This window comes from Schistosoma haematobium, chromosome 2 (assembly GCF_000699445.3).
Source record: "Schistosoma haematobium chromosome 2, whole genome shotgun sequence".
Taxonomy (NCBI): domain Eukaryota; kingdom Metazoa; phylum Platyhelminthes; class Trematoda; order Strigeidida; family Schistosomatidae; genus Schistosoma; species Schistosoma haematobium.
Window position 1 is genome coordinate 30,153,267 of NC_067197.1, and position 21,804 is coordinate 30,175,070.

The 21,804-nt window shown below is 40.3% G+C and overlaps 1 protein-coding gene across 3 annotated transcripts; it reads right to left on the reverse strand.

Annotated features, from left to right (window-relative positions):
• Positions 1 to 722: 722 nt before the first annotated feature.
• On the reverse strand, positions 723 to 16,610 carry VPS37C (Vacuolar protein sorting-associated protein 37C). 3 transcript variants are annotated; one of them, XM_051214890.1, is made up of 6 exons: positions 9,800 to 13,052; positions 8,008 to 8,085; positions 6,961 to 7,111; positions 6,734 to 6,905; positions 6,614 to 6,696; positions 723 to 6,578 (listed from the first exon to the last, which is right to left on the reverse strand). In XM_051214890.1, the coding sequence occupies exon 6, from the start codon at positions 5,153 to 5,155 to the stop codon at positions 4,346 to 4,348; it is 810 nt and encodes a 269-aa protein (XP_051068075.1). In that variant the 5' UTR covers positions 5,156 to 6,578; positions 6,614 to 6,696; positions 6,734 to 6,905; positions 6,961 to 7,111; positions 8,008 to 8,085; positions 9,800 to 13,052; the 3' UTR covers positions 723 to 4,345. The 3 variants fall into 3 exon arrangements, with proteins under 3 accessions (XP_051068075.1, XP_051068076.1, XP_051068077.1); XM_051214892.1 differs by lacking the exon at positions 8,008 to 8,085 and adding an exon at positions 16,178 to 16,610 and having other exon boundaries at positions 5,945 to 6,578; positions 9,800 to 9,967; XM_051214891.1 differs by lacking the exons at positions 723 to 6,578; positions 6,614 to 6,696; positions 6,734 to 6,905; ... (1 more) ...; positions 8,008 to 8,085; positions 9,800 to 13,052 and adding an exon at positions 13,131 to 16,610.
• Positions 16,611 to 21,804: the final 5,194 nt, after the last annotated feature.

Genomic DNA, 21,804 nt, shown 5'->3' on the forward strand with positions numbered 1-21,804 from the left:
TGATCAATTAACTATGTGCCGTATGACAAGTAATACCTCACTTTAGTTCAATATTTTGAACACAAATGACATTTTTAATTCCTCAATATAAAACTTCGCATAATCAGTTAGTTTTTTAGTGTTTTTATCATTCAGACTCCATTCGTTTGAGTCCGGTTTTGTAGGTAAATTATCAGTTCAGCTACTTCTATCCATACCACTAATTTCATTGTTTACAACTCTGGGTATCATAAGTTTCCGACGGTAATTTGATCCGGTCCACCTTCCAAGGATCATATAATCTGTTTCGAATAAGTTTTAAAGAAGTTGCTCGTTATTGTAGTTATTAATTCTGTTTGGAAAAGTATTGTTGCAGTAGAGTATATAATAATTTTCTGGATTAAAAATTATTCAGTTCTTACCTTTGATTCATTGAAATCATGAACGGATCAATGTTAGATCACCGTTGAAAACCTGGAAGCACTGAATAGCCGTTCATTGATTTTTGTCATCAGTACGTTTTTTTTGCAGGGACTTATTTCCCTACTAACACACTGTTTGATATTCAGTGAAATTTTATATAGTATTTGAAGTTCATTTCCTTTTCTTTAAAGATATTTTATCCAGTATTAATTATTTAAATAGAAAATTTATTTAACAGATGTTGATCTGATAACTTAACCTATTGATGTAGAGAAGCAATGAGAAATTTGAAGTTTTTCTAAAACATGTTACTAACATTCGGAACATTTAAATTATTCAGAATAAGAAATTTTCTTTACGCTAGTCAGTATCTAGTCATAATTAAATAAATATGTCAATTAGTTAGTGATGGAAATAATGACCAGAATAAACTTCGTCCATTTTATATGTTCAACATTTAAAAAATATTACCACAAAATATGGCAAGATAAGAAGTCCGTTAGTATCATTTCTATGTCATTCTTACTTTCGTGTTCCAGAGCAAACCGTCGGAGACTACTCATCTCTTGTGGTAATAATAGTAATAAATTTTGAACAACCAATCTGAAACATGAATACACAGAGACATCTGTAATTGAGTGGCTTAACAACCCGGAATTTAAAAATTAGTGTTCAGTCTTGCTGATTTGAACGCTATATTCGTTCCTAAGGTATTCAGATAACCCGCACGCTAGAACTACACAGCGACTTGAACACCAGAAAGAAGACGCAAAGTATGAGAAAGACACTTTACTCCAAGGTTCGTTTTTGTACAGAAAACATGGGTATTTATAGATGTTAACAGTTGTCAAATCAACATCATATTTCGGCCAATCTGTTAACGACATATTATGCTACTGACATATAGTAGCACGCCACGTTGAACTTCTAGAATGCTCCATCATGCTCTGATCGTCTAGGACTCTTCGGCTCTTTTTGGGCCTCTAGAGGCTCCGTTGAAGTTCTCCGAAAGCCAACTAAACAATTAGTTATGTTTGAAACTGATCCAATCAACTTCGAGTTAGACACTCCACAAATTGCAACTTCAAGCCTGGAACACAAACCAGTTGTTCATTATCGAACAGAATTAAACTTTACAATCAGTTATAGATGAGGATCGCTTCCAATTTATAAACAATGGCGAAAAATGCTACATAAAGTGTCTTATTTTTTCAAATCGACTCCATCCAATAATTTTTCATTCACGAAGTACAGGCTTCTCTGATTTCGGTTTTCAGTCACACTTTATGTGAAAGCCAGTAATATAAACCAGCTCTCCAAGTAGGTGGAAAAAAGTTCGAACAAGGGATTAATTTATTATTTATTTGAACACATAAATATCGGTACAAGGAGGCACCAGATACATATGCGCCACACAATAACAATGAGAATGGGAAGAGATAAAGGATTTAAGGTAAGTATAAAAAAGAAAAAAAACAATAACGACCACAAATTAGTGTACGGTAGTGAAATAATAATGGGAGAAACAGAAAGGTACAGCCAGAAGAAATCTTTTAGTTAGAGAAGTTACGGCCACTTTTTATGAAGAAAGTAAGAGATTACAACACGATCGCTACTGGCTTCTATTCTGAGCCTTATCTGATAACGTCTCTAGCCACTGTGTAGCACCATCGCTCGCACCCCAAACAAGGAGTCATGAAGGACCAACAGAAGCCAGTCATGTGCAGCTTTCTTTCATACCACGACACAATGTCATACATTAACCACCTCCCTACTTTCTCCAACTAGTCCCAGAGTCGGCAAATAATGCACGACGTGGAATTCTCTGGGACGACATTCGTAGAACATGTCCAAGCCACCGAAGTCGGTGTTTCAAGATGTTGACACCATTTGAATTATCGTCTCTGCGCCCGAACACACGATGCCGAACCTCGGCATTACTAACATGATGTTGCCACTGGATGTCAGCAATCCTTCGGAGACAGCGATGATCGAACACAGAGAGTCGTCTAACGTCCTCAACTCGGAGAGGCCAGTTTGGGCAACCATATCTAACCCCACTTCGTGAATGGAACAATGGAGAAAGGTGGTTGTATGCCCTCACTCTGTCTGAGGTGTTTGTATATGAGGCCTTTAAGATATTAATAAACTTCTCAGGCACACCCTTCTTCAATAGACAATCCCAGAGAACAGTCCTGTCCGACGAATCGAAGGCAGCCCTAATGTCAAGAAACATCACGATTGTTGGCCTGTGATAAGTATGACGATGTTCTAACATTTGGCGGAGGGTGAAGATATGATCAATACATCCTCAACCAGAACGAAAACCAGCCTGCTCCTCGCGAGTCAATCTTTCTCGGAGTTTGAACAACCCTCAAATTTTGACAGAAGCCAATAGTTTGGACGCAATCGGAAGTAGACTTATCCCCCGATAGTTGTTACACGAACGACGTGAACCGTTTTTAAAAATAGGGGCAACTATCGATTCATCCCATGATGTTGGTACACTCTCTAGCTCCCAAACTTTTGTAAACAACACAGTCAGTTCCTTAACGAGAAAGTCACCTCCATCTTTAAAAAGGACGGAGGTAAGTCATCTGGGCACGGTGATTTGTAGCGCTTCAAGAGTTCGAGTTCCTTGCGGACTTCCGCCTCATTTGGTGGATCAGTCGTCACCGGCCATGGAGGGCAGGACAGTCTGACCGATGTTGCCGGAGCAGCAGGCCAGTTGAACTGCTCTTCGAAAAATTCTGCCCATCGTCCAAGACGTCGATGGATGTTAGTGATTGGCATCCCGTCATCCTCGCAGATTGTTTCGCTCACACCAGACTTCTTGCTGCCAGTGGCTTCGATGAGTTGGAGGAACTTCCGGCAGTCACCAGATTCAGCTGCTGCTTCCAACTCGTTAGCACGCTCCGATCACCAGGCTTCTCGGTCGTTACGCAAACTTTGTCCAATTGCATTACGTAACAGCCTTCGCTTGTGGTCAAACTCACGGTCACCCCGTGAGGTCACCTCGCGAGGCCCCATGTGACTTCACTCGCCATTTTCAATACATCGTGCGATTGCAACCCATGCTTAATTATACTTTTCGGTGGGATGGTAGCTAGCCTAGAACCTAGATCAGTTTGATATTTATTTACAACAGAAGCTGCAACCAATTCGCTAACATCGATCGGTTTAGGACGACGAATTCGTTGGCCACTGAAAAGTAAGGTAAGATTAGCGCAAACAAAGGCATGATCCGAGTCCAGCTACATACTCCAAAAGCAGCGGCAGTATTGTACACAACCACGCCAGTGGTAGCTGATCGCGATGTGATCAATCTGAGTCCAGGCTTGAGATGCAGACGGAGGACACCAGGTGGCACATCGGTGATGACTGTGCTGGTAGTTATTGTAGGTCCGAGACAGGTTGTACTCTGCGCGAAGTCGTAGCAAACGGTCACCTTTATCTAACCTCTGACTAACAAGTCTCCATCAGCCACCTAAACGGCTCTCTTCTACGTCTAAACGCCCGACCTGAGCATTCAAGTCTCCGGCTAGTACTACAATATTTGTCGAACACACTTTCTGTAGAACAGTCAACTGATTGTAAAGCTCATCGTTTGTCGCATCCAGGCTGCAGTCTGTCAGAGTTCACTATCCGTAGTTGGTGGTAGCATTCAACTTTCAACTAGTCAGTGACTTGGGGTCGTTTAGATAAGACAGGAATTCTGCCATGGGCGAGCTGTTGCATAAGTTTAAAAATGAAATGCGCAAAATGATAATAAAAAAAGAAAGGTCAAGTGGAGTAGTATAAGGAAAATAAAAACGAATATTATCAAATGATCGTGACTGTGATTTGTCAGAGCGAGAATTGAAGCAAAAATGATTTTTTTAGTAGAAATCATCGTTTGATTTGTCTGAGGGTTGGGATAAAATCCAGAGTCCAGATAGGTACTTTAAAAGGAGCGGCAGTCTTGTACACAACCACGCCAGCCGTAGCTGATCGCGATGTGACCAATCTGAGTCCAGGATTGGGATGCAGAGGGAGGACGCCAGGTGGCACATCGGCGATGACTGTGCCGAAAGTTAGTGCTAGCCAGAAACAGGTTGTGGTCTGTGCACAGTTGCAGTAGACGGTCCCCGTTATCTGACCTGCGACCAACGAGTCCCCATCGGCCACCTAAACGACTCTCTTCTGTGCCTAGACGCCCGACCTGAGCATTCAAGTCTCTCGCTAGTACTACAATATCTGTCGAACGCACTTTCTGGAGAAGAACAGCTAATTGGTGGTAGAATTCATTCTTGATTGCATCCGGGCTGCAATCTGTCGGGGCATGGGCGGAGATGACGAGAAGACATCGTTTCTCACGCCGATTTCTTCTCACTTTGATGGAACTTTCTAATCTAACAGCACATGACCGACTGTTAATGGGGATCCAATCGATTAGTGCTGCCTCAGCTCTATCGCTTAGTGCGACACCAACGCCAGCAAGATCAGACGAAGATGCCACAGGGTCCCCGGATAAGCGCACGTAAAACAAGCTTTTTGAAGTGACAGATGGAGAGCGAATTTGTAGTACTTCACCAGAGTCTTGAATATGGGCCTCGGATAGACAGCAGACATCGATATGAAGACTTTCCAAAGACATAGCCAGCCCTATCTGTTGTCCGACCTGCATAAGTGTGCGAACGTTGAAGGCAGCCAGTTTGAATGGTGCACGTGGTTTCAGAAAAACTGCTTCAGTATTCGTATTTGGTGGTAACATACGATTTTCAACCGGACAGTGACTCGAGAACGTTTAGATACAGTCGAATTTCCACCATAGGCGAGCTGCTGTATAAGTTGAAAAATGGAGATACATGAAGTGAGAATAGAGGTAGATAAATGACGTAGTATATAAAATAATAATGATGAGTGTTACCAGATGGATGTAGAATGTCTGAATTCTAATTAAAGCGAGCTTAGTATTTCGTGAAGTGATTGTCATCTAATTAGATCTGTGTGAGGGCTTTGATACTGCCCGATTGCCCAAACCGAAGCAGGTGGTTTTCTTAGTGGGCCACACGGCGAGCCTTTGACCTGAAGGTCCGATCCACAAGGCAGTGGAGCAACGTAAAGAGATGCAGTCCAGTGGTAGCCGGTGACTAACGATTGGTTCATACGCCATTTGTTCCCTCAGGGTCCTGGAGCCAGCCCATGTGCACCATTGGTTTGGAATCAGGGTTTTCCAACTCTCATAGGTGTACCCTCCGTGTCCACCAACTCGATTAAAGCGCCGGACACTCGCTTTTCGTCCTCTCAATTTCGTAAACAACACCCCCGACACGAGAAGACAATGAGTAGGACTTTCCTGGCAGAGGCTATATACGCGTGGCCATGTGAGAGCACTTCGAGAGGGAGAGCGGACTCTCTCCACTCTCGGTAGTACCAGGGCATTTGGGGACTCGGATCAGGGACATACCAGTTGGAAGCCCAATGCTTTACCTACTAAGCTATCTTCAAAATAAGCCACTAATTTAGAATTATGAGAGTGAGATGATAGCAAAAGATTATCTCATTTAAATAATTTTTTCTAATATGTACATAGATACAATGAATGCGATAATTTGGTTTAGTTCCTTACAAAAAAAAGACAATATTAAAGTCGGCTGAAAAGAAAGTAAATTAAGAAAACGCACAATTACTATTCTTGTTTTAACTGTTCTAATGAGCAATATAAAAACAATTGAATCTGAGTACTTAATAATATTTTTAAAGAGTTCAATCTCAACACATCACCGCTGAATGTAGATCCAAATATGCTATTTGGTTGACAAAAGAAACGATTAAATCTAATATCTGTTTACATGCACAGGAGCAAGCACAAACAAACATACATCTGTCCAACATGTTTATATTTTAAAGCCATAAGTTGGTGGTAAATGGTCACTCGTACTACTTAGAGATAGTAATGAAGGATAAAGCTGTGATGTACTGGCTGACACATCTGAATTCGTCATCACATTAGGTACATATGATGAATGAGGAGTATTGGAAAAGCTTGATGCCCTTATATGACCAGACGATAATTGCTCCGCTAACTTTTCACATTTAAATCTACGTTCATTACATAGTTTACGAAGAGGAATAAAATCTTTCAAAAATGCATCAACATCCATGGCTTTGTCAAGAAATCGACTAGCCAGTTCCTAGAAATAAAGAAATGAGGGAAATGACAATATACCTCAGATTGTTCTTCTGCTTGTGCGTTGGCAGTTTGTAATAAAGCAAGAATTACACTCGGAGAGTATTTTGTACCGATGTTGTCTTTATTTTAAATGCTCAAGTATTGTGCAAGACTTACCAACTTCTGATTTACGTTTCATATATTCATTTTCTAATTGTCTGTAATTAGAATAGGTTTCTACAAGCTCCGTTTTGATCATATTGAAAGTTGGTTCCATAGATAGATTTGCTTCAGCTTGACGTCGGTTTTCATTCATGCAGGCTTCTTTGTCAGACTCGATCTTTTTAATCTGGTTTTTCAGAAAAAAAGTAAACGTTTAACAGGGAACACTTTAGGACACTTACATCAGGACAATTTTTAGCTAGCTTTTTTATGCCTTCATGATCAGATAATAAGGCTTCAAGTTCCGTTTTGGATAATTTTTCCAAGTAGGATAGAATTTCATCCTTGCCATCCACTCCGTTATAACTTGTTGCATTCATTATAGTTCACAATCTAAAAAACAAGGGCATTATGGGATTTTTCCACAGTGATTCTTTTTTAAACGAACACATTAAAGCAGAACTTTACGCTGATACAGAGAAATAGAGTAGTCTGAGAGTCAAACTTTAGTTTGCATGGCCCCTGAATGACCTACAGTGTTTAATCGCTTATGTTTCAAACGACATTTAGTTGTGTTGATTTACCAGCTTAGTACTTTATGTATATCTTATTTAACTGAAAAAAACTCGTTGTGCTGGGTAGCTGTGTTCGCTTTTAATATCAATATTACTTCGATAATCCAGTCTTAAGGATAGTTATAAGTCAAGCACATTGTGTCACTGTGTATTCACTGATTAGCATTTTGTTCATTATTTTAACAATTTAGAAATTGCATCACCATAACATCCTAAACCCCTCTCAATAACACTCTGAAAATAAATATCCATCTCTTCAAACTTTCACACAGGACTGCAATCAGCTATCACATTTTGGTTAATATCTTTCATACATCTAATGTTGAGCGTTGAATAAAGTGTAACGATATAATTTATTGATCTATCCATTCTGAAGTAACTTATAGGTCAAGTACATTAGATTTCGACCCTCAAAATAACAAAGAGAACACCACTGAACAAGATGCAATATTATTCAAACAGAACCAAAAGAATAGCTAATCATTTCTGAATTTTAAATTTACAAAAACTAACTCAGCAGTGATTGACGTATTCTGGAACTAATGATTTGGTATAAACATAAAACATATTAACTAGCGCCATGATCTCTGTAATCTGATAGTCACATTGCCTAATATGATGACTAAATTAAATAAAGATCTACTGTACATAATTTTCAGCAATCCAATCACTCTTGATGGCGAAACTCTAGAAGATGTAGAATCCTTCACATACCTGGGAAGTATCATCGATGAACAAGGAGGTTCAGATGCAGACGTAAAGGCGAGGATCGGCAAAGCAAGGGTCGCATTCCTACAATTGAAGAACATATGGGACTCAAAACAACTTTCAACCAATATCAAAGTGAGAATCTTCAATACGAACGTCAAGGCAGTTCTACTGTATGGAGCCGAAACTTGGAGAACTACAACAACCACAATCAAGAAAGTACAAGTATTTATAAATAGCTGTCTACGCAAGATGCTCAACATCCATTGGCCGGATACCATCAGCAATAGCCTTCTGTGGGAGAGAACAAACCAGCTTCCAGCTGAAGAGGAAATTCGGAAAAGACGGTGGAAATGGATAGGACATACATTACGCAAATCGTCAAACTGCATCACGAGGCAAGCCCTAACTTGGAATCCTGAAGGGAAGCGAAAAAGAGGAAGGCCAAAGAACACATTGCGTCGGATAATAGAAGCAGATATGAAAAGGATGAATTACAACTGGACGGAGCTAGAAAGGATTGCCCAGGACAGGGTTGGATGGAGAATGCTGGTGAGCGGCCTATGCTCCTTCACGAGGAGTAACAGGCGTAAGTAAGTAAGTACATAATTTTGGAAAGTTAAAACAGATCAGTCAGGTCTGAATCTAAATAGCATATATGGCTAAAGAAATGTAATGTAAGCAAAAAGATAAAACAGGAGATTACACAACGTTTGTACGTAAAATAAATACTTTAGTTAATAAAAGACAACTATATTAATAAGAATGTTTTAAAATTGAGGTACAGATTACTCAGAAACAGCTTCGGGTTAGTACTTAACAAGCGTAGCTTAGTGTACAAAATATATACAACTTTTTCAGATCCAGGAATCGAATAATGAAGGATTTATTTGGTTTAGGCTGTCATTAGTTATAACTAACTAATCAAAGGTGAATAGTGCACCCAATCGTCGAATGCTCTTAATTTACAGTCTGAATATTGTCGTCAGTTTTTTTCAAAAGTTCTCTACCTAAAAGTTAAATCCGTTTTAAAGAAATATGCAGTCTATATATATTTGATTATTTTGATTATTACCCTGAAGTCCAGACAGGTTTGCTGGACGAAACGCTGGAATTATTTAAATTTCAATCACTGAGATTAATTAAATATAATTGTCACATACAATTAATCAGTAAAAATCCTCAAGAAACGAATGAATTCTACAAATGAGTAGCTGAGATAACAAATATATCATCTTTTATTGCTCGGTGATAGCACAAACAACAGGTTTTGGAGAACAAATCAAATATTTTTATCTAGATGAATAGTTGGCTTCATACTGAAAACATCGTGATTTGATGAGCAAATATATAGATCTATTATTGATTTCACACATCGGTTTTGATATTGATTCTTGTAACAAAGTACAAAACATGTTTGCTGAAATTATATATATATACCAAAATCACATATATTTCAAACTGTTAACAGATACCTCTGCTTTTCCTAATATCTGACAAACTGCCTTTTATGAAGAGATCAGCTTTGCCGACTATACTGTTTCAGTTTAACTATGTTGAGCGAAACCCTTGTTAACTGAAATCTAGAAACAATTTGAGTGATCGAAAATAACTACTAGTGTATTGTAGGTAATTATACTAACAAAATCTATGATTTTTAAGCTACATAGAGGTTAGTGATATTCCAGGCAGTATTGTCCTTCAATTGTAAAATAACGGGTTATAATTTAGTAAACAACTAATACAGACCATTGTCATAGTGATAGTCAAATTTAGTTGAATAAAAATTTCTAACCACCTGGGAATCATGCAATCGTATGTTGTACTTGACTGTGTTAATATTCTAATATACGTTGTTAGCTAGGATAAGCAACAAAAGCATTTGTGAAGTACACAGGTAAGACAGGAGATAAGCAAGTATGTATTGATGAAGAACCCAGCACAAAAGTGAGTCGATTTAAAAAGCCTGAGTAGAGAAAAAGAAATTCATTACATGTGAGAAAGTATTTAAAACAAGAGAAACGTCTAAAAAAGACAAACAAATCAAGAATAATACGGTATTTGAGATTCAGAAGGCGAAGAGTAGATCCATTTGCATCACTTCCATGCTAATACCACTCAATAACCATTGGATTCTAGCCTATCAACACCCAGCTCATGGAGTCTGTATTTCGATACACAACTGACAGACTGTCAGGTGCAGCCTGATGGGATGAGTTTACGAGAATCCATCAGTGCAACAGACCTTGAAGAAATCCATTGGTTCTTTGTAATACTGAGGTTTAAATCACTAATAGATGTCACTGCTGTTTCCATAGCTGCTTGTATATCTTTCCAAGCAACATCTGGGTCAGTTTCGTTTTCAGAACTACCTAAGTGTGACCCCTACCTACTTTTGGTTTTCTCGTTACTCATTTCAGTTCTAATAGGTCTTCTGAGTATGCTTTTTCTGGGTCCAGTGAGGCACAAGCAGATGCGTGCCCGTATTAGAGCATGGTCAGAGTTCAAGCAGGTACTCCAGAATGAGCGACAATCTTCTACTGACCCTCTCCAACGATGACTGACGGCAATATGGTCTATTTGAGTCCATCGTTGATTTGGTGTAGGGGGTCGCCATGTTAGACGATGTCTCTCCTTATGCTTAAAATTTGTGTTTGCTAAAAATAAACGATTGTCTGAACACAGTTGCAGCAGACGATCACCATTATCTGTTCGTTGTGCCGGAATACTAAAATACCCACCTAAATGCCTTTCTGTTTGGTTTAAACTACCTATCTGGGCATTAAAGTCACCTGCTACGAGTACTATGTCTGGATGTTTGACTTTCTGAAGAAGTTTAGACAGCTTTCTGTAAAATTCATCTTTCACATCATCCGAGCTGCAGTCAGTGGGAGCATAGGCAGAAACGACAGAAAGGCAACGACTTGTGTCCCTATCCTTCCGAGTTCTTACGGAGCCATTTAGCCGAACAGCACATAAACGACTGTTAACGGGGGTCCACTCTAGTAGTGCTTGTTCCGCCCTCATGCTTAGTGTTATGCCGTGTAATATACCACTAAAGATAGCGGACTGTTATCTAGTACGTCCTTCACTTGGTAGACAGTCAGGTGTTTCCAGTGCAACAGAGCAAGTGGATTCGAGAACTGCAAACAAGCTTTCTGTGTACATTAGTACTTATCTCGAGGAACCGACTCAGTGTTGATACAACTGACATATACAGAATTACCAACATGCTAAACCACTCCACTCCCCATCTCCAAATTAGTAGAAGATGGTTATTCCAAGAGTGTGACCTTAAATTCTAATAGTTCTAAACACAGACTATCAGTAGATTTCCCACTGATTCACTCATAAAACCTTGAATCCTGCTACAGTTTATGTTTAATAAAACAATGTTATCTATCTGCTTATTCAAAAGGGAATCACCGAGTAGAAGAGGACATTGAGACATTTAACTCCAATAGATGCGTTAATACGATCTACTTAAAACGAAGAATCCGTCTGTCATCGGAACGCAATATGAACATGTTAGAAATCCAGTTAGGTAAACCCTTTTCACATACTTGTAATTAGTAGCTGATTGCTATGTGAACTATGGAGGGAATTCTGGATAGTTCATCGGTTGTGGTTGTGTTGAGAAAAGGTATTGAACAAAAGCGTACTGTGATATGAATAAAACTGCAGACAGCAGCACTTGTCACTTGATTAGCTACTAAAGAACCCCCACTGGTAGCTTAAATGATTTTCCCTTGTTTCGAAACAAGCTATCCACAGCTAGCACCACAAAACCTGTCAGACAAAATCTATAAAGACCAATTAGATGGTGTAATTTAAACTAACAGTCCTAAATAAATGAAGCCTAGGAAGAATACTGACAATGTCATGAGCAAACATAGTTTACGACTGATTTAAGAATTAATTTCGTCCAAATTTTAATCACGAGCTTTTTCTACAGTAATCACGACCGAATCAATTTAAAAGGATATAAACATTCAAAGAGTCCAGGTTCTATCAACAGAAGACGTTTCAATATAGTGAGTTGAATTATATTAAATACCTAGACTAGGGGATTAACAATTGTTAGCCCTATACGTCTATACCACGTTCCACTAAGAGATTTCATAAACCAACCACACCTCTATTTCATCTGTCAGATTTCAGAGTAAAGGACTAGTTTTTGTGTGGAAACTCCAGAAACGACATTCGCAAAATATATCTAGGCCACGAGAGACGTGTTTTAATATGGTGAAACTGAATTATCAGCGTCCCACAACATTACTAGATCTCAACATTTTTTATATCATGCTGCCAACGGATATGATCTATGTTTCGGAGACAATTGCCTGATTGTGATAAAGATTAGCGTACTGTAACATACATAACATTATTATCCGATTGGATCAATATACGACGTTACGACTACGCACTTCATTAGTCCTCAGTTTCCGAATGCCCTAGTACGGCCGAGAGTGGGGAGTCCACTCTCACTCTCGAAATACTGTCACACGGCCACGCGTTTACAGCCTCTGCCAGGGAAGTCCTACTCATTGCCTTCTCGTGTCGGGGGTGTTGTTTACGAAAATGAGAGAACGAAAAGCGAATGTCCGGCGCTTTAACCGGGTTGGTGGATATGGAGAGTCCATGCATGGGAGTTGGAAAACCCTGATTCCAAACCAATGGTGCACATGGGCTGGCTCCAGTATCCTGAAGGAACAAATGGCGTATGAACCAATCGTTGGTCACTGGCTACCATGGGACTACATCTCCTTACGATGCTCCACTGCCTTGTGGGTTAGACCTTTAGGTCAAAGGCTCGGGGTGTGGCCCCCTAAGATAACCACCTGCTTCGGTTTGGGCACCCGGGCAGTATCACAGCCCACACGCAAACGATGAACTCTCTATATCTATGGAAACTACTTTTCTCGCTTCGAAAAACAACTAAATGATTCAAACTATTATCATTAACATTATTGCCATTATTATTACTATTATTATTGTGATTATCACCATTATTATTATTATTATTATTATTATTATTATTATTATTATTAATATTATTATTATTTTCCACATTATTCACCCTCTTTTATACTTATACAGCGGCTCGTCTTTGGTGGAAATTCGACTGTATCTAAACGTTCTCGAGTCACTGTCCGGTTGAAAATCGTATGTTACCACCAAATACGAATACTGAAGCAGTTTTTCTGAAACCACGTGCACCATTCAAACTGGCTGCCTTCAACGTTCGCACACTTATGCAGGTCGGACAACAGATAGGGCTGGCTATGTCTTTGGAAAGTCTTCATATCGATGTCTGCTGTCTATCCGAGGCCCATATTCAAGACTCTGGTGAAGTACTACAAATTCGCTCTCCATCTGTCACTTCAAAAGCTTGTTTTACGTGCGCTTATCCGGGGACCCTGTGGCATCTTCGTCTGATCTTGCTGGCGTTGGTGTCGCACTAAGCGATAGAGCTGAGGCAGCACTAATCGATTGGATCCCCATTAACAGTCGGTCATGTGCTGTTAGATTAGAAAGTTCCATCAAAGTGAGAAGAAATCGGCGTGAGAAACGATGTCTTCTCGTCATCTCCGCCCATGCCCCGACAGATTGCAGCCCGGATGCAATCAAGAATGAATTCTACCACCAATTAGCTGTTCTTCTCCAGAAAGTGCGTTCGACAGATATTGTAGTACTAGCGAGAGACTTGAATGCTCAGGTCGGGCGTCTAGGCACAGAAGAGAGTCGTTTAGGTGGCCGATGGGGACTCGTTGGTCGCAGGTCAGATAACGGGGACCGTCTACTGCAACTGTGCACAGACCACAACCTGTTTCTGGCTAGCACTAACTTTCGGCACAGTCATCGCCGATGTGCCACCTGGCATAGTCGTTAAGTTGCTTGAAAAGATAATTCGGGTTAGGTTGCTTCTGCATAAGACCGAAGTGTGAAACCTTGTCAAATGCTTTGCTAAAATCTATGAATATCACATCGACAGATAGACCTTTATCTAAGGCTGCTGTCCAGTCCTCTCTCTCAATAAGTTTGTCAAGCATGAACGCTTGTAACGAAACCCATGTTGCTCAGGAGTTAACAGATTGTGTGAATCTATGTGACTTAGCAACCTAACCCGAATTATCTTTTCAAGCAACTTAACGACTATGCTGGTTAGACTGACAGGCCGGTAGTTAGATACGATCTGTTTCTGACCATCCTTAAATATAGAACTGACTATAGCGTCTTTCCAATCTCTAGGGAGTTGGGCGAGTGAAAGAGACATGTTGAAGAGTGTCGCGAGCGGTTTTGAAATAATGTCCGCAAGAGATGACAGCAGCCGTGGATGTAACCAGTCAGGGCCCGGTATCTTACAAGGTTTGAGGTTAGTTATCAACGGAATGACAGTAACGGGGGGATACCATGACTACGTTTCATTCGCCGTTTAACATACGAAAACAGTCGTTTCGGACAAGTACGACTATCATATACCAACCGTCGTTCGTAAGTAGTACGGGATTTAGCTATGGTTTTCTCACAAATATTCCGGAATTTTCGGTACTCACATTTAAATGATGCGTGACCTGTCAACATAAATAAGTCCCAGAAGTGTTTCCTACACTTTAACAGCTTCCGGGTCTGTTTATTAATCCATGGAGGTCAATGTGATAGCTTACGTGCTGACCATGGGATAAACGGCGACGTTACGGACTCGAATGTAGCCTTAAACTTATTCCATTCGTCTTCAATCGGTCCGTCCGCTTCGACCGACCAATCAGTCGAGATAGCACAGACTCTGATTGCCAGAATATTAGCTCGCCAGATAATGGGACGGGGTGGGGCATATACAAATTGTATACCATGTGTCCTAAACTTAAAGTGAAGTACAACGTGATCACTGTTCACTAGTGAGGGAAGGTGCTGAATATCAAAGACATCCTCACAGTGGTGGGTGAGGGCAAGTTCCAGCAGTGACGGGTCATGTTTCAAGTCAGTATGTGTCGGTTTTGCCATACATTGTACAAGTGCACACTGAACAACGGTTGATAAAAGGTCGCTATCGAAACCACCACCTGGAGCTGTAAGCCCTATCCAGTTGATACGCGGTGCTTTGAAGTCCCCAATGATGAAACAGCATTCTGCCATACTCCAATAACAGATGTGTCTTAAGATAAAGTCGTCAGCAAGACAACACGGACTACGGTATATTCCCCCTAAAGTCACTAACCCATTTCTAGATTTAATTTTACAACATGCTAGCTCACATGTACCACTAGCATAAGCCTCAGATATGATTGATTGTATACGAAAGTGATCCCTAACGTATAACATTATGCTTCCCTCCTTGCGACTTAAACTCTATCACTTCTAATACAGATAGAGCCTGCAATGACAGGAGAACATTCTATATCTACTGTGAACCAAGTTTCTGTAACAACAATTATATTGGGACTTAATTCGTCCACCATCAGACTTAGCTCGGACGTTTTATTTCTAAGACCACGGGCGTTCGTGTAGCACACACTTAAAGTGTTTTGGCAATTATTCGTTCCACCTATACAGGCCATGGAAGCATTGGCTTCCAAGACCTGACCACCCGAAAACCCTTAATGGTTAGTTAATTTCTCCATTTAACTTGCGAGTTCTCAACTCCGTAAGCGCATTCTTCCACTCATGCGGCCAGTCTGGTGGGATACGAATATTTGTGTTACCGCTGTTGCTTAGATAGTCGACACTATTGTTTGTGGATGACTTAAAAATCTGGAGAACAACAAAAGTGAGGCTGATGATTTGGATCTTTAGGCTGACTTAAAGGAATTAGTTAGATGGGCCCGAGGTTGGATCTTGGAAATCAATTCTAAGAAGAGTGTGCTAATGCACATCGGTCACGGTGATAGTTACCATTATACTATTAATGATAAACCTCATCCATGCGTGCAAGAACATAAAGACTTGGGAGTGATGATAAGTTATGACCTGAAAAACAACTACGCATTGCAACGCAGCTACTTTAGTATTTACAAAACAAACAATGAAAACAGTGCATTAAAACCCTTTTATAAAAGTATATCAACCAGTTTTAATAACTTAGAAATATACAACATTATCATATTTTTCTAAGGGACGAATATTGTGCTATTGGATCCAACCTTTCTTACAGATTGGGAATAACCATCCGACTTACGCAACGCAAACAGATGAAACTCCTGCCGATACAATTATCATTTTGTTCAAAATCGTTCAAGTGGTTCAAATGGTTGTGGACGGAATAGAAGAAGCTTTCGCTTAACGGGCTTCCATGTCTAGTAGCAGGGGATCACGAATAACTCCAGGCAGGAACCCAGGTATGTTAACGATAAAAGAAGAAAAAGAAATCGGTAAATCATAGTATGATACTATCCTTAGACCATAAGAATAGATCAGATTGCCTCTTAAAGGACTCCTGGGAAGTCTCTTGGACTAGCTCGGCCGGTAGCGAATTCCAGCATTTGACAATTCTTAAGGAGTAGAAGTTGTGTCTACAGTCCGTTCTGTTTTGTTGTGTCTCCAATTTCTGGGTGTTACCACTTAGGTTGGTATTGGGACTAAGCATAAATAGGTGTTTATTGGGATGTCCAGAAGTGCTAAGAATAATGTAAGCCATCAGAAGGTCACATCTAAGACGCCTATACTCTAATGGGTAAAGGTCAAGTGATTGGAGGCGCTCTTCATGAGGTTTGAATTTTAGTCCCCGAACTGACTTCATGGCTCACCGTTGGATACGCTCCAGAGTGTCCTTATCCTTTTGGAGTGAGGGAGGAAACACTATGTTTCCGTACTTTAAATGGGAACGGATAAAACTGTTGAAGATAATATATGGAAAGTTCTTCCGTCAAACTGGCTAAAAATGCGCTTCAATGTTACCAGTGCAAGGTTTGCTCGAAAGACATTTTGTCACAGTTAGCCTGAGACTTCGAATTGTAGAGTACCAGGACTCACAAATCTTTTTCGACTCCGGATACTAATACAGAGGAGCCTCCTAAGTTGTAACTATAGTCTGCAACATGTCGCAGATGGACTACTTTACACTTTGATGTATTAAAGGTAAGTCCGTTGTCGTCTGCCCAACTTTGAAGTGCCTACATATCCTCTTTGTTGCGTTTCGCGTCATCAGCAAATATTAACAAGTCTGACGATACCTGTCGAGGAAGATTATTTACATAAATCAAGAAGAGAAGAGGTCCTATTACTGAGCTCTTGGGGACCTCACTAGGACATTCCATAGCCTGAGATAAAGTGAATTTACCCTGACCTTAAAATGTCGGTTTTTTTATATGAAATGAGCAAATCAATTAGAGGTGGTCTGACACCCAATTGTTTAAGCTTTTTGATATGACATATATGGTTGACCCTATCAAAAGCTTTAGAGAAATCAAGGTAAACGACATCAACCTTCTCCATGAGATCAAGGATGGTTGTCCATCTGTCCACCGCAGTCAGCAGGTTGGCTATACAAGAGTAACCCTTCCTGAAACCATGCTGTTGGAGTGAAAAGAGATTTAATAACAGTAAATAGCCACATATGCCATCGCGTATGAGGGACTTCATGATTTTTGAAGGTAAAGAGAGAAGAACCACTGGTCGGTAACTTGATGGTTCGCTGCGTCGACCTCTTTCAAAATTGGTGTGATGTGAGTCAGCTTCCAAATTTCCGGTAGTTTGCCTCGGCTTAGTGAGCGTAAGAACATCACTTTAAGCGGTGTTGCCAGGATTGAAGCCGCTTCCCTTCGAATAACAGAATGAACCATGTCTTCGCCAGGAGGAGTGTCTTTTCTTAGGTGCTGCAGTTCCCGGGACATCAAGTCGGCGCTCAGGTTCACTTCGGAAAGTCCTGTTCAGTTGCGAATGAAGCTATCCTCAGTATAGTTTATGTGGGCCGGTTGGAATGTCCGGAAGTATTGTTCAGCCAAAAGGTTAGCGGCATCGCTGTCGTTATTGGTTGGGACATTAGGACCTAGCAGTTGGGAAACTCCAGTTATGGCTTTTCGAAGAGAGGCAGCATGACAGAATAAGCTTTTCGGACTGGAGACGAATTTATCCATAAGCTTTATCTAGTTTGAAGCCTGTCTTCTCTTATAGCCTTCGTGCATATGTTCCTTATATGTTTGTATTGCCTGTACGTGCCGTCGTTATCAGTTCGTTTGTATTCTGCCCAATAGTGCCTTTCGAGGCTTAGCAGACGAAGATTGCGGTTCTTGATGTAGCTTGCAGCTGTTGGGGACCGTTTGAAGGCTAGTTTGTAGCACATGAGAGCGTGTGCAGTAAGAAGTCCCAATGAGTATCCACATCGAGTTGATGGTAAACATGTCAATCCACCTGTTGTAGATAGTCCTGTAAAGCTGACAGATTCAACCGTTTGAAATTCCAGCGCATGTTGTTGGTGGGATATCTTAGATCATTTTTACTGACAAAACTGAGAGCTTTGACGGCGTGATCGCTTTTCCCCAGGGAAGCCAGGACTGAGAGGATGTCAATGAGGAATTCTTTGTTTGTAAATACCCGGTCGAAGCGCGACGGTATCTGACTGCTTCTCCAACGAGTTGCCGACCTCACATGTTCGTATAATTCCACATCCTTAATGAGTTTGGAGAACCGAGCTTCAGTTGAGTTTTCACCTCCAATATACATATGTTCCGCGAAATTGACTCTAGGGAGATTCAAGTTCTCTAGAATCAGGATATGAGTAAATCGGAGACAAGTAGAGAGGGATAGTCCCTTCAGCATATGACTGTCATACTCGATGTCAGCAATGGGCTTCCTATATATGACTCCGACTAGGCACCTCGAAGTAGTAGACAACCTTACAGAGCACCATATGGATTTCTCAAGATTGTTAAACTCTTGGTTGTGAACTTGGTGCACCTCCAAGCAAGATCGTCTGTATACGGCTACTCCACCCCCAATTCCTGATTTCTTGTCGTTGCAAAACAAAGACATCCCAGGTATTGCTAGGTCCTGGTCCGAGAACTGAGATGTCCAAGTTTCAGATATTCCTATCAGATGAGCATTAGTAGCATTGCTAAGTTCACGTAGCTCATCCATTTTGTTTGGTAGACTCGCGGCGTTCATGTATAAGCAGTTTATGCTTTCAATTTGAAACGAGTGAGCTTCCACGTCCTGTTTGTCTGTATGAGCCTTACGTCAATGGACACGTAACCTACCTATTTAAGGTTTGCTGAGTTGGTAGGCCCTGTCTTTTACACGTTGTTTTATGATTAAAACAGTCCACAAGTGGAATGGTCTTCTACAACTTACCTTAGTGCTTGATCCTGGCGTCATAAGGCCTATCCGGATGCATATGGATTCCAGTTGACAACCAACGTCTATTGGCTGGAAATGCTTCCACGGTTGCAGCCGCCATATAGGTGGATGGGAAAGTTATCCTCATAAGCCAGGCCCAATATCTTTGTAAATGCTCCGTGTAAACTAATTTATTTATACTATCATCTTCGTACGTTGGTACAGTTTTTGATCTCTGGTATTGCTTATCTCGACCGAAGCACCAATTTCGTGGACTCTGAAATTACCCGATGAGTTTATTTCTAACACTAAAAACGGTTAGGTTGTCAACACACCTGGCTGTCTAAAAATAAAATATGTGCTCTAGATGTGTCTTTCGAATGTTTAGCACCAGATTCTAGCTATTATGATAACAGCAGACGTAGCTCATGTGCTTTTATGAAGGTAATGTGTTAATCATAGAGGATGTAATCATCCCGTTATGCTAATAGAGTGCTGAAACGTATGATACTATATCTTCAGATCGAGCCCCGAACTGTTTATATACTTCGCTTTCTTCAATAATGCTATACCTCTTTGGTACTACAGTGCAACTGTATTGCTTGGTGTGAATTACTAGTTTTACTCAGCGCGTAGATGACAGCTGGTGAACTGTTATGTTCTGGACGACGTTTAGTCAATATCAAGAAAAGAGGACCTACGATTTCTTTTTGAGATACATGGGATATCAGCTTTTCCTACATCGACGTAGGATTCATGGTCATATGGATAAGGTATCTAACTTCTAATCAGAAAATTTCTGATTCCAGTCTTCTCGGAATCGGCCTTTCTGCTCTAGATATGAAAGCCATTTAAGCGAAAGCTTCTTCCACTCCTTCCGAAACCATTTGAATCATTTGACTTTTTGACCTCTGAACAAGATTGCCGGTGCTTCGCATAGTCTGGCTAATGAATGAAATAAACTTGCCAATCGCACATTGAATACTTTTATAGTGAGTACAGTGTGTGGCTCAACGCTGCATGCTTCGGCTTCTCAAGTGATTCCTTGTCCGAGGAGACCATCTTGAAGAGTTCTAGAAGAGGAATCAACATGGTTCGAAGAGTTACTTTGATGCTCATGTAAAATGCTAGAGAGCTAAAATATAATGAACTTTTATGCTAGAAGAATTTCATCGTGGAACAAATGCCAACAGTCTAGAAAGAGATAGACAGAATGAGAATATGGCGGGGACAAAAACATCGTTAATGGGAGAGCGGTCTTTCCATACTATATATCCTATTTGTGAAAAGACCACAAGGATGAAGTTGTATGGTAAATACACTAACCGTTTATTACCTCTCTGTTTTAGAAACACTGAAAAGTATGTTCCCGAAATGTTACTCACCACAAAACGAACAAGATAATTCGAGTTTTGTAATATCACCACTTGATTAAAGTGATCTCGCAATGTATATTAAAGTAAGAATAATGAATCTATATATCACTTGGAAACCAGATTATTATCTAATTTATTGGTGTCTACGTCGTACCAACTATAACGTTGACACAAATAATCCAACCAAAGGTCGGAGAAAGTTTTAGCGGTTTATAAGTCCTCAAAATTGATAGTTCCACAAGTCTTTGACTTTTATATTAACCCCATTAATTTCACTGTACATACCTTATCTGAAGGCGCTCAGTTATGCATCTTTACCAGGTCACCGTTAAGTGTACTCTGTTACGCATCCTTCACAACAGTTAGCCAGATAAGATCAAACACTTCTCGACATACCGAACACCTTTCGTGCCTGTAGGTAACCCTTGTGCTATTGATAGAAGAAACCAGACAAGTAGTGAATAGGTCTTTATTTCGATCTTCGCGCAGTCACAGTGGAGCGTGGGATTATCTGTTCAGACAAACAAAGGCTCTCAACATTCAATATAAGATAATAGGGGATATAACGCTTATACAAAATAAGGAAGTGAATGAATACTTGAACAATACTGTTTTGGCATATGCTTGGTTGTTTGGGGTCAACTCTTAACCAACCAACCTAATCTGTTACACACCTTCCGAATATATCTTCATTCCTGACTTGGTTTGCAAGACTTCTATTACGATGGTGTCAGGGGCAAAAGCTTGGTCAAACTCTTAGCATCTGTGATATTTTTTGAGTAATCGGTGAATTGCTGGCGAACGTAGTCTGTCGAGTACGGTGTTTTGCTCCAACTTTATGGACAGACAGTTCAAGTACGTGGCGAAGCAAAACATTTTACCATCGAAACTCGCAGTTGTGAGTAATGTTCCATGGTCCCAAGTTGGCTCATAACAAGTAAAAATCATACATTTAGTCGGATGCACGAATCCAGGTAACTCTTGTCTCCTGTACTCAATCACACAGCAGAAAAGTCTCATTTTAAAAATTGCTAGTTTACGGCAAATAACCCTTAACACTGGCAGGTAATAATGATAAGAATAATTGCGTATGTAGTTAACAGTACCGTAACTTTTCATTTGTATATATCCATACCTTACCTAACCCAAAAACGGT